General features: G+C 48.9%; 1 protein-coding gene across 1 annotated transcript in view; it reads left to right on the top strand.

The window, feature by feature from the left end:
- The window catches only part of LOC144598413 (disintegrin and metalloproteinase domain-containing protein 12-like), a 117,739-nt gene that overhangs the window by 22,157 nt on the left and 81,918 nt on the right, over positions 1-13,664 (top strand). The window contains exons 7-9 of the mRNA XM_078408576.1: positions 4,530-4,595; positions 8,691-8,762; positions 9,493-9,662. Of these exons, the coding sequence (XP_078264702.1) occupies positions 4,530-4,595; positions 8,691-8,762; positions 9,493-9,662 (308 nt within the window). The remainder of the gene's footprint in view (positions 1-4,529; positions 4,596-8,690; positions 8,763-9,492; positions 9,663-13,664) is intronic.

Raw genomic sequence — 13,664 nt, 5'->3', positions numbered from 1 at the left:
CAAGTCCGTGCCGCCCAGCGATCCCCGTACATTAACACTATCCTACACCCACTAGGGACAATTTTTACATTTACCCAGCCAATTAACCTACATACCTGTACGTCTTTGGAGTGTGGGAGGAAACCGAAGATCTCGGAGAAAACCCACGCAGGTCACGGGGAGAACGTACAAACTCCTTACAGTGCAGCACCCGTAGTCAGGATCGAACCTTAATCTCCGGCGCTGCATTCGCTGTAAAGCAGCAACTCTACCGCTGCGCTACCGTGCCGCCCTCAAAGGAACGACATTGTACCCCGTTCCTGCCTTCTTCCCATACCCCCTGACGCCACTATCCTTAAGAGCTCTATCTAGCTCTCTCTTGAATGCATTCAGAGAATTGGCCTCCACTGCCTTCTGAGGCAGAGAATTCCACAGATTCACAACTCTCTGACTGAAGGTTTTTCCTCATCTCAGTTCTAAATGGCCTACCCCTTATTCTTAAACTGTGGCCCCTGGTTCTGGACTCCCCCAACATTGGGAACATGTTTCCTGCCTCTAACGTGTCCAACCCCTTAATAATCTTATACGTTTCGATAAGATCTCCTCTCATCCTTCTAAATTCCAGTGTATACCAGCCTAGTCGCTCCAGTCTTTCAACATATGACAGTCCTGCCATTCCGGGAATTAACCTAGTAAACTTACGCTGCACGCCCTCAATATTTATCAAGTATTATCTATAATAACTAATACCTAAAATACATAAAACATAGCACAAAAAGTAAGGAAATTTGTGTTTGGTAGATTATTTCTTTGTTGTAACAATGCTTCTTGGCAATAAATCTTATACCGTTGGAAAGCCTGTTTATTTCCCTTTTAAATGGTGCCACATTTGTAAGGAACATGCATTTGTGGGATGAGCAGCAGAGCTGAGTATGTGGGTTGCGCCCATGAAATATCTGCCAAAACTTCTCTGCCAATGCCAAACAGCTTATTCTGTCATTGACTCTTGTTCGGTGTTGTTTGGTGGATTGGATGATTGAAGTCTGAAGAAACAAGACATATTGGCAATTTAACAATTTATTCATTTAATAAACAGGAGCCTCAGTAGCGTGTGGAAGAACCATACACAGCCACAACAGCCTGGCACCTCCTCCTCATGCTGGTCACCAGCCTGGTCACACACTGTTGTGGGATGGCATCCCATTCTTCAACCAGCATTTGTCACAAGTCAGCCAACGTGGTTGTGTTGGTCACTCTGGCACGAACAGCACGCCCAAGCTGATCCCACAAGTGTTCAATGGGGTTGAGGTCAGGACTGCTGGCAGGCCATTCCATCCTCTCCACTCCCAAATTCTGGAGGTAGTCTCTGAGAAACCCTGCTCTGTGGGGGCGAGCATTGTCATCTTGGAGGATAGAGTTCGGTCCCAGACTGTGAAGATATGGGATTGCCACTGGTTGCAGAATCTCATCTCGATATCTCTCTGCATTGAGATTGCCTCCAATGATGACAAGCCTCGTTTTTCCAGTGAGGGAGATGCCGCCCCACACCATCACACTGCCTCCACCAAAAGATGTTACTCTATCGGTGCAGCAATCAGCCTAGCGTTCTCCGCGTCTTCTCCACACTTTGACCCTATGATCCAACTGCCGTAGGCAGAATCTGGACTCATCGCTGAACATAATGTTTCTCCACATGTTCAGGTTCCAGTGCACGTGTTGCCGACACCAGCGCAAACGGGCCTGACGGTGAAGGGCAGTCATGGCAGGCCTCCTGGCAGCCCTATGAGACCGGAGATCGGCTGCGTGCAGTCTGTTCCGAATTGTCTGGGCAGAGAGCCGTCGGCCATATCGTCCTGCAAACCTTGACTGCAAATCTGTAGAAGACAGCCTACGGTTCCTAAGTGCTGACAGGGTGAGGAAACGGTCTTCTTCGGGTGTCGTTTTCTTGGGACGCCCACTTCGCGGCCTGTCTCTGACATCCCCCGTTATATGGAACTTGGCCTTCACTTTGGAGATGGTACTAGGGCTCACTCCAAATAATGCCGCAACTTGGTTTTGCGGAACACCAGCTTGAAGTTGCCCTATCGCACGGGCCCTATCCAGATCAGTCAAACGTGGCATGCCGATTCTTGGAGCAGACACCTACTGACCACTGTAGCAGGGCCCATGCTCACAGATGCTGCCAATCAGGTGCCAATCAGGCACCTGATTGTCAGCACCTGGGGGTACCAGAAGCTCAAAACAAGAGTCAATTGGCACAGCAGAACAAGCTGTTTGGCATTGGCAAAGAAGATTTGGCAAATTTTTCATGGGCGCAACCCATATACTCAGCTCTGCTGCTCATCCCACAAATGCATGTTCCTTACAAATGTGGCACCATTTAAAAGGGAAATAAACAGGCTTTCCAACGGTATAAGATTTATTGCCAGGAAGCATTGTTACAACAAAGAAATAATCTACCAAACACAAATGTCCTTACTTTTTGTGCTATGTTTATATAACTACATATATACTCACTCACCCCTACAATCATATGAATATACCTATTTACACAATAATGTCTATATTAACTACATTTTTCTATATTAACTATATCAACTACATTTTTCCTCATCTCAGTTCTAAATGGCCTTGTTCTGGACTCCCCCAACATTGGGAACATGTTTCCTGCCTCTAACGTGTCCAACCCTTTAATAATCTTATACGTTTCGATAAGATCTCCTCTCATCCTTCTAAATTCCAGTGTATATAAGCCTAGTCGCTCCAGTCTTTCAACATATGATAGTCCCGCCATTCGGGATTAACCTAGTAAACCTACACTGCACGCCCTCAATAGCAAGAATATCCTTCCTCAAATATGGAGACCAAAACTGCACACAGTACTCCAGGTGCGGTCTCACCAGGGCCCGGTACAACTGCAGAAGGACCTCTGCTCCTATACTCAACTCCTCTTGTTATGAAGGCCAACATTCCATTGGCTTTCTTCACTGCCTGCTGTACCTGCATGCTTCCTTTCAGTGACTGATGCACTAGGACACCCAGATCTCGTTGTACGGCCCCTTTTCCTAACTTGACACCATTCAGATAACCAGAGGACATAGGTCTAAGGTGAGGGGAGGAAAAGATTTAATAGGAACCTGAGGGGTAACATTTTTACACAAAGGGTGATGGGTGTATGGAACGAGCTGTCAGTGGAGGTAGTTGAGGCAGGTACTATCATAATGTTTTAGAGACATTTAAACAGGTGCAATGATAGGACAGGTTCAGAGGGATATGGGCCAAATGCAGGCAGGTGGGACTAGTGTAGCCGGGCATTTTGGGCGGTGTGGGCAAGTCAAGCCAAGGGTCTGTTTCCATGCTGTATGACTCTGACCCATGAGTCTGCCTCAAAGTCTCTGTATCTCAACTTTTCCCTGCACAATCTCAATCTGTGGTTCCTGTCTGGAGCCTCTTTGGTCAAGTCCTGGGCGTTTGGCCTTCATGTTCCTTATCTGGGTTGCTGCCAACCATCTGTCTGATCACAGACCTGTACAGAGCTCAGGTAATCTTTGAAAGTATCATTGAATCATTGAAATGTGGTTTCAGAGCAAGTACTTGCAGGCTAGTGATCGGCAGATAATAATAATAATAATAATAAACATTTTTTTTTATAGCGCTTTTCCAAATGCTCAAAGGCGCTTTACAAAAACAGTCAAGACATAAAAACAAACAGACAAACTATCCTGACGGAGAAGCGGCAAACAAATAGCGCCAGCGTCCTCTCACGTCAGGGTCCGGCAGTAGACAATAAAGAACACAAGACACACAATTACAATTTTTAACACAAACAGCCATCACAGTGATTGCTCCAGGCACACCCTCACTGTGATGGAAGGCAAAGAAAAGTCTTATCTCCTCCTCATTCTTCTCCCGTGGTGCCATGAGGTGATCGAGGCTCCCGACTTTTGAAGCCCCCACCGGGCGATGGAAAGTCCCAGGGCCGAGCCGAGCAGGCCGATGAAGGTCCTGAGCCCCCACCGGGCGATGGAAAGTGCCGCGGCCAGGCCACGCAGGGCGCTGAGGGGCCTGCGAGCGGGTCGATCAAACCTCGCGCTTCGGGGTGGTCGAAGCTGCTACGGCTGGAGCTCCCGAAAGCCGGTCGCCAGCCAGGGACCTGCGAGCTCCCGATGTTGCGGTCTGCAGGGCCCACGGCCAAAGCCTCCGAGATGGTAAGTCCAGGCCCTGCGACCGGAGTCTTCAAGGTCGATCCCAGCTGGAGGCCGCCGACTCCACGGTGTTAGGCCGTAGCACGAACGGAGACACAACACGGTAAAGGTCGCATCTCCGTTGAGGAGGAGATTAGAAAAAAAGGTTTCCCCCACCCCCCCACCACCCCCCACATATACAGAGTTAAAAATAAATCAAAAGAAACATTTAAAGGATAACAAAGACAAAAACAAAAAAAAGACAGAGAGACTGCCGGTGAGCCGCAGCTGCAGAACGCAACCACGCAGAATCCAGATGCTGCAGTACAGGTCACATCAACTAACCAGGATTCCCCTTACCTTCAGATGAAGAGGGATGTGTTCGACGAGACACGGTACATCGAACTGGTGCTGGTGGCAGACAATAGGGAGGTAGGTGGTTCGTCCCAATGTCTCAATTTCTCTGGAAAGTGATTAACAACATAATTAAAACAGGTATTGGGAAAGCAGATTACCCTAGCTACTTTGTTAAAAATCGTAATATAACTATAAATAACATAGAGGTTGCTGAAGAATTTAATGGCTACTTTGTAAAAGTTGGGCCTACCTTAGCAAATGAGATTACTAAACCGAGTAGCAAGGAAGGTCTGGAACACGAGAGCTCTGATAGAAATGCTCACTCCATGTCCCTCAGTGGAGTACATGGAAATAAAGTCATTGATATTGTTAAAAAATACAGTAACAAAAAGTCTGCTGATTATAATTCCATTGATATGACACTAGTCAAAAATATTATTGAATGTACAGTAAAACCGTTGACACATATATTTAATCAATCCCTCCTCACAGGCACCCTTCCCAACAAAATGAAAATAGCAAAAGTCATTCCTGTCTACAAGAATGGAGACCGACATTTATTTTCAAATTACAGGCCGATATTTCTGCTTCCCCAATTCTCAAAAATATTAGAAAAATTATTTGTCCAAAGACTAGAAAACTATATTGATAAACATAACATACAAAATGATCACCAGTATGGATTTCAAGCTAAAAGGTCTACTTCACTCGCGCTAATGGAACTAGTACCTTTTTTTAGACAATAGACAATAGGTGCAGGTGGAGGCCATTTGGCTCTTCGAGCCAGCATCGCCATTCAATGTGATCATGGCTGATCATTCACAATCAGTACCCCGTTCCTGTCCTTTCCCCATACCTTTCATTCATTGTTCTTTATCTCTCCACAACACCGTCTATATCTCTCGTTTTCCCTTATCCCTAACCAGTCTGAAGAAGGGTCTTGACCTGAAATGTCACCCATTCTTTCTCTTCAGAGATGCTGTCTGTCCCACTGAGTTACTCCAGCTTTTTGTGTATATCTATGGTTTGGGAATAGCCCCATCCAAGATTGCAAGAAATTGCAGAAAATTGTGGGCGCTGCTCAGACCATCACACAAACCAACCTCCCTTCCATTGGCTCCATCTCCACCTCACGCTGCCTCGGCAAGGCCAGCAGCCCAGACCATCACACAAACCAACCTCCCTTCCATTGACTCCATCTACACCTCACGCTGCCTCGGCAAGGCCAGCAGCCCAGACCATCACACAAACCAACCTCCCTTCCATTGACTCCATCTACACCTCACGCTGCCTCGGCAAGGCCAGCAGCCCAGACCATCACACAAACCAACCTCCCTTCCATTGACTCCATCTCCACCTCACGCTGCCTCGGCATAATCAAGGACCAGTCACACCCTGGCCACTCCCTCTTCTCCCCTCTCCCATCGGGCAAGAGGCACAGAAGTGTGAAAATGCACACCTCCAGATTCAGGGACAGTTTCTTCCCAGCTGTTATCAGGCAACAGAACCATCCTACCATCAACTAGAGAGCGGACCTGACCTGCTATCTTCTTCATTGGAGACCCTCGGATTATCTTTAATCTGTCTTTTCTGTTCATTGTCTTGCATTAAACGTTATTCCCTTTATCCTGTAGCGATACACTATGGATGGCTTGATTGTAAACATGTATCATCTTTCCACTGACTAGATAGCGTGCAACAACAAAGAGCTATTCACTCAGTACACGTGAGAATAAACTGAACAGAAATTAAACTAGGTAGACACAAAATGCTAGAGTAATAAAGGGCCTGTCCCACTTAGGCGATTTTATTGGCGACTGCTGGCGACTGTCAAAGTCATAGCAGATCGCCAAAATGTTCTTTTACCCGACGACAATGCCGAGTCAGGTCGAGATTACACCGTCTTCGGAAACATCGTGAAATTCCCACGCTGTCAATGCTTCTCCGGCGTCCTAATTTTCGCTGAAATCACTGACAAGTCGGTAAGTACTTGAGAGTTTTGAACTATAACATCTTGTACGGGTTACTTAAAAACCAAGTTTCACTGTAACAGGGCATAAACAATGCGGTCCCACAAAGGAGATTAGTGGGCAAATTTAGAGCACATGGTATTGGGGGTAGGGTACTGATATGGATAGAAAATTGGTTGACGGACAGAAAGCAAAGAGTGGGGATAATTGGGTCCCTTTCAGAATGGCAGGCAGTAACTAGTGGGGTACCGCAAGGTTCGGTGTTGGGTTCTGCAGCTATTTACAATATACATTAATGACTTGGATAAAAGGATTAAAAGTACCATTAGCAAATTTGCAGATGACACAAAGCTGGGTGGCAGTGTGAACTGTGAGGAATATATTATGAGGTTGCAGGGTGACTTGGACAGGTTGTGTGCGTGGGCAGATTCATGGCAGATGCAGTTTAATGTGGATAAATATGAGGTTATCCACTTTGGTGGTTAGAATAGGAAGGCAGATTATTATCTGAATGGTGTCAAGTTAGGAAAAGGGGACGTACAACGAGATCTGGGTGTCCTAGTGCACCAGTCACTGAAAGGAAGCATGCAGGTACATCAGGCAGTGAAGAAAGCCAATGGAATGTTGGCTTTTATAAGAAGAGAAGTTGAGTATAGGAGCAAAGAGGTCCTTCTGCAGTTGTACAGGGCCCTAGTGAGACCGCACCTGGAGTACTGTGTGCAGTTTTGGTCTCCAAATTTGAGGAAGGATATTCCTGCTATTGAGGGTGTGCAGCGTAGGTTTACTAGGTTAATTCCCGGAATGGCGGGACTGTCATATGTTGAAAGACTGGAGCGACTAGGCTTGTATACACTGGAATTTAGAAGGATGATAGGGGATCTTATCGAAACATAAAAGATTATTAAAGGGTTGGACACGTTAGAGGCAGGAAACATGTTCCCAATGTTGGGGGAGTCCAGAACCAGGGGCCACAGTTTAAGAATAAGGGGTAGGCCATTTAGAACGGAGATGAGGAAAAACATTTTCAGTCAGAGAGTTGTAAATCTGTGGAATTCTCTGCCTCAGAAGGCAGTGGAGGCCAATTCTCTGAATGCATTCAAGGGAGAGCTAGATAGAGCTCTTAAGGATAGCGGAGTCAGGAGGTATGGGGAGAAGGCAGGAACGGGGTACTGATTGAGAATGATCAGCCAAGATCACATTGAATGGTGGTGCTAGCTCGAAGGGCCGAATGGCCTACTCCTACACCTATTGTCTATTGTCTAAACTGGATTTACTTCCAGTTTACCAAAAGCAGTATTAAAGAAAATAATTTAAAAAGTGGTTAAGTGGATTTTTGTGAAAAGTGTGTGGGCATTCTTTGAAAATGTATGGGAGATGCATATCTGGTTTCTGGGTTGCATATCGGGGTTGGGAGCCCACTTTAAATGTAATGGCTGATGGCCATAAACATCTCGAAAATTCCCATGCTTACCTGACCGTCAAACTGCCGCCTCCAATCTACCTGTCAAATGTCCCGACGGTAAATAAATTGGTTAAACACAAGCATTTTATGGCATTTTGAAATGACTACTTATTTTAATATTATGTGCTTCTAAATGCATCAAAGAGAACCTGGCAAACCTGGGGACAGCATGCGACAGCGCCCGCAATAAGCAACGATACCTGACAACAAGCCAGCTGTCGCCCAGAAATTTCAAACCGGATGATTTCTCAGCGACGCGCTGAGATCCACTACGATTCTTGGGATACTCCTCACGATTATGCCCGCGACACCCCGGCGAACTGTCGGCGACAGCCTAGTCACCGACAGTTGCCTTAAAACCACCTAAGTGGGACAGGCCCTTAATTCACTGGGTCAGGCAGCATCTCGGGAAATGCTGCCTGAAGAAGGGTCTCGACTCATTCCTTCTCTCCCGAGATGCTGCCTGACCCGTTGAGTTACTCCAGCATTTTGTGTCTACCTTCGATTTAAACCAGCATGCTGTTTTCTTTCCTACAGAAACTAAATTAGAGCAGGCTTGTGAGGCCACATGGCTTCATCCTGCTCATGTTTCACGTAAGTCTAGTTGAGAATGGAGATGGATGGTGGAGGTGGCAGCGAGGCGAGGCGAGGCGAGGCGAGGCGAGGGCTGGGCATGTTGGCAATGGTGGGCCACAGAGACATTCTGCTCACAGACCCCATCCTCTGCTTCCTTTCTAGTACAAGAATTACCAAGAAAATAAAAAGACCGTGGTGAACCGGCTGATCAATGTAGCCAGTACAGCCGACCTGGTGAGTGTGTGAGTGTGTGTGTGTGTGTGAATGCATGCGGTGTGTGTGTGCATGCGAGTGGGCATGTACATGTGTATATGCATGTGTGAGTATCTGGTGATTATGTGTATGTACTTATGTATGCGTGCGTGTGCGGACCTGGTGTGTGTGGGCATGTGTGTGTACCAGGTGTGTGCGTGTGTATGTATGTGTGAATGTGTGTGTGCATGTGTGCGTGTACCAGGTGTGTGTGTGTGCATTACGATGTGTATCACAAAATGCTGGAGTAACTCAGCGGGTCAGGCAGCATCTCAGGAGAGAAGGAATGGGTGATGTTTCGGGTCGAGACCCTTCTTCACCTGAAACATCACCCATTCCTTCTCTCCTGAGATGCTGCCTGACCCGCTGAGTTACTCCACTATTTTGTGATACCTTCGATTTGTACCAGCATCTGCAGTTATTTTCCTACACTGCATGTCGGTGTGTGTATGCATGTGTGTGGACCTGGTTTGTGGGTATGTGTGCGTATATTTGCGTGTGTGTGTGTGTGTGTGCACGGTGTGAGTGTGAGTGTGCACGGTGTGAGTGTGAGTGTGACAGGGAATGGAGGGTTGTGGGGAACTGACGCAGGAGAGGAGCAAAGGGCCAGGTCCATTGTGGCTCTATCCTCGCGGCCTCGTTGAGTGAATGGGTCTTTAAGTTTCAGGTAAATCCAACACCCAGCTCCTAACCATCGCCCTTCCTCCCGCAGTACTACCGAACATTCTTCAACATCCGCATCGCTCTGATCGGGGTCGAGGTGTGGACCAGAGACCAGATCGTGGTGGATAGGGACTCGCAGATAACCCTGTCACGCTTCCTCCACTGGCGGGAGACCATCTTACTCCCACGACTCTACAACGACAACGCACACCTCATCTTGTGAGTCCCACACCCCCCCCCCACACACACACACACACACACACCCCACCCCACATCCCCCACACACCCAACCCCACATCCCCCACACACCCCACCCCACATCCCCCACCCACCCCACACACCCCACCCCACATCCCCCACCCACCCCACACCCCACACACACCCCACCCCACATCACACACCCCACCCACACACACCCCACCCACACACACCCCACCCACACACACCCCACCCCACATCCCCCACCCCACATCCCCCACCCCACATCCCCCACCCCACATCCCCCACCCCACCCACACACACCCACCCCACCCACACACACCCACCCCACATCCCCCACCCCACCCACACACACCCCACCCCACCCACACACACCCCACCCACACACACCCCACCCCACATACCCCACACACACCCACCCCACACACAACTACCCCACATACCCCACACACCCCACCCCACACACATCCCCCACACACACACACCACCCCCACCCCACCCCACCCCCAATACCCCCAATACACCCACCACACCCCACCCCACCCACCACACCCCACCCCACCCACACACACCCCACCCTGCGCACCACCCACCGACCCCAGCGCGCGCACCCACCAGCCCAGCGCCCCCACCCCGGCGCGCACACCCATCCACCCACCCCCGCCCGCGCACCACCCACCCACGCGCGCGCACCACCCACCCACGCGAGCACCACCCACCCCCGCCCGCGCACCATCCACCCACCCCCGTGCGCCCACCCACCACCGCTGCGCGCGCACCCACCACCCCCGCGCTCGCGCGCACCACCACCCACCACCCCCGCGCGCGCACCACCGCCCACCCCCGCACACCGCGCACCGCCCACCCCCGCGCACCGCCCACCCCCGCGCACCGCCCACCCCCGCGCACCGCCCACCACCGCGCGCGCACCGCCCACCCACCCCCGCGCGCACCGCCCACCACCCCCGCGCATCGCACCCACCACCCCCGCGCATCGCACCCACCACCCCCGCGCATCGCACCCACCACCCCCGCGCGCGCACCCACCACCCCCGCGCGCCCACCCACCACCCCCGCGCGCCCACCCACCACCCCCGCGCGCCCACCCACCACCCCCGCGCGCCCACCCACCACCCCCGCGCGCCCATGAACTGGCCTCAACTACCTTCTGTGGCAGAGAATTCCACAGACTCACCACTCTCTGTGTGAAGAAATGTTTTCTCATCTCGGTCCTAAAAGACTTCCCCCTTATCCTTAAGCTGTGACCCCTGGTTCTGGACTCCCCCAACATCGGGAACAATCTTCCCGCATCTAGCCTCTCCAACCCCTTAAGAATTTTATGTTTCTAAAAGATCCCCCCTCAGTCTTCTAAATTCCAGCAGGTACAAGCCCAATCTATCCAATCTTTCCTCATATGCAAGTCCCGCCATCCCAGGGATTAATCTGGTGAACCTTCTCTGTACTCCCTCTAAGGCAAGAACGTCTTTCCTCAGGTTAGGAGGCCAAAACTGCACACAATACTCCAGGTGCGGTCTCACCAAGGCCCTGTACAACTGCAGCAGAACCTCCCTGCTCCTAAACTCAAATCTTCTTGCTATGAATGCCAACATACCATTCGCTTTCTTCACTGCCTGCTGCACCTGCACGCTTGCTTTCAATGACTGGTGCACCATGACACCCAGGTCACGTTGCATCTCCCCTTCTCCCAATAGGTCACCATTCAGGTAATACTTTGCTTTCCTGTTCTTGCCACCAAAGTGGATAACCTCACATTTATCCACATTATATTGTATCTGCCATGCATTTGCCCACTTGCCTAATCTATCCAAGTCACTCTGCAGCCTCCTAGCATCCTCCTCGCAGCTAACACTGCCACCCAGCTTCGTGTCATCCGCAAACTTAGAGATGTTGCATTCAATTCCCTCGTGCAAATCATTAATAAATACTGTAAATAACTGCGGTCCCAGCACTGAGCCTTGCGGTACCCCACTAGTCACTGCCTGCCATTCCGAAAAGGACCCGTTTATTCCTACTCTTTGCTTCCTGTCCGCCAACCAATTTTCTATCCACCTCAAAACTGAACCCTCAATACCGTGTGCTTTAAGTTTGTACACCAATCTCCTATGTGGGACCTTGTCGAAGGCCTTCTGAAAGTCCAGATATAACACATCGACTGGTTCTCCCTTATCCACTCTACTAGTTACATCCTCGAAAAATTCTATAAGATTCGTCAAACATGATTTGCCTTTGGTAAATCCATGCTGACTTTGTCCGATGATTTCACCACTTTCCAAATGTGATGCTATCACATCTTTAATAATTGACTCTAGCATTTTCCCCACTACCGATGTCAGGCTAACTGGTCTATAATTCCCCGTTTTCTCTCTCCCTCCCTTTTTAAAAAGTGGGGTTACATTAGCTACCCTCCAGTCCTCAGGAACTACTCCAGAATCTAAAGAGTTTTGAAAAATTATCACTAATGCATCCACTATTTCTGAGGCTACTTCCTTAAGCACTCTGGGATGCAGACTATCTGGCCCTGGGGATTTATCTGCCTTTAATCCATTTAATTTACCTAACACCACTTCCCGTCTAACCTGGATTTCCCTCAGTTCCTCCATCTCATTAGACCACCGGTCCCCCGCTATTTCCGGCAGACGGTTTATGTCTTCCTTAGTGAAGACAGAACCAAAGTATTTGTTCAATTGGTCTGCCATCTCCTTGTTCCCTATGATCAATTCACCTGTTTCCGACTGCAAGGGACCTACATTTGCCTTAACTAATCTTTTTCTCTTGACATATCTATAAAAGCTTTTGCAGTCTGTTTTTATGTTCCTTGCCAGTTTTCCCCCGTAGTCTATTTTCCCTTTCCTAATTAAGCCCTTTGTCCTCCTCTGCTGGACTCTGAATTTCTCCCAGTCCTCTGGTATGCTACTTTTTCTGGCTAATCTGTATGCTTCATCTTTTGTTTTAATACTATCCTTGATTTCCCTTGTTAGTCACGGATGCACTACCTTTCCTGGTTTGTTCTTTTGCCAAACTGGGATGAACACTTGTTGTAGTTCATCCATGCGACCTTTAAATGCCTTCCATTGCATGTCCACCGTCAACCCTTTCAGCATCAATCGCCAGTCTATCTTGGACAATTCACGCCTCATACCCTCAAAGTTACCTTTCTTTAAGTTCAGAACACTTGTTTCTGTATCGACTTTGTCACTCTCCATCCTAATGAAGAACTCTACCATATTATGATCACTCTTGCCCAAGGGGCCTCGCACAACAAGACTGCTAACTAACCCTTCCTCATTACTCAATACCCAGTCTAGAATGGCCTGTTCTCTCGTTGGTTCCTCGACATGTTGGTTTAGAAAACCATCTCTCAAACATTCCAAGAAATCCTCTTCCTCAGCACCCCTGCCAGTTTGGTTCACCCAATCTATATGTAGATTGAAGTCACCCATTATAACTGCTGCACCTTTAGTGCATGCATTTCTAATTTCCTGCTTGATGCCATCCCCAACCTCACTACTGCTGTTAGGTGGCCTGTACACAACTCCCACTAGCGTTTTCTGCCCCTTAGTGTTTCGTAGCTCTACCCATATCGATTCCACTTCCTCCAAGCTAATGTCCTTCCTTTCCACTGCTTTAATCTCCTCTCTAACCAGTAACGCTACCCCACCTCCTTTTCCTTTCTGTCTATCCCGCCTGAATATAGAATATCCCTGGATGTTGAGCTCCCAGCCTTGGTCACCCTGGAGCCATGTCTCCGTAATCCCAACTATATCATAATCATTAACAACTATCTCCACATTTAATTCATCCACCTTATTACGTATACTCCTTGCATTGAGACACAAAGCCTTCAGGCTTGTTTTTACAACTCTCTTACCCCTTGTACGATTATGTTGAAAAATGGCCCTTTTTGATTTTTGCCCTGGATTTGTCTGCCTACCACTTTTACTTTTCACCTTGCTACCTGTTGCTTCTACCCTCATTTTACAC

Source organism: Rhinoraja longicauda, chromosome 1 (genome assembly GCF_053455715.1).
Source record: "Rhinoraja longicauda isolate Sanriku21f chromosome 1, sRhiLon1.1, whole genome shotgun sequence".
Lineage (NCBI taxonomy): Eukaryota > Metazoa > Chordata > Chondrichthyes > Rajiformes > Arhynchobatidae > Rhinoraja > Rhinoraja longicauda.
The sequence above is the reverse complement of the archived record's forward strand: the minus strand, read 5'-3'. Positions and strand labels throughout refer to the sequence as shown.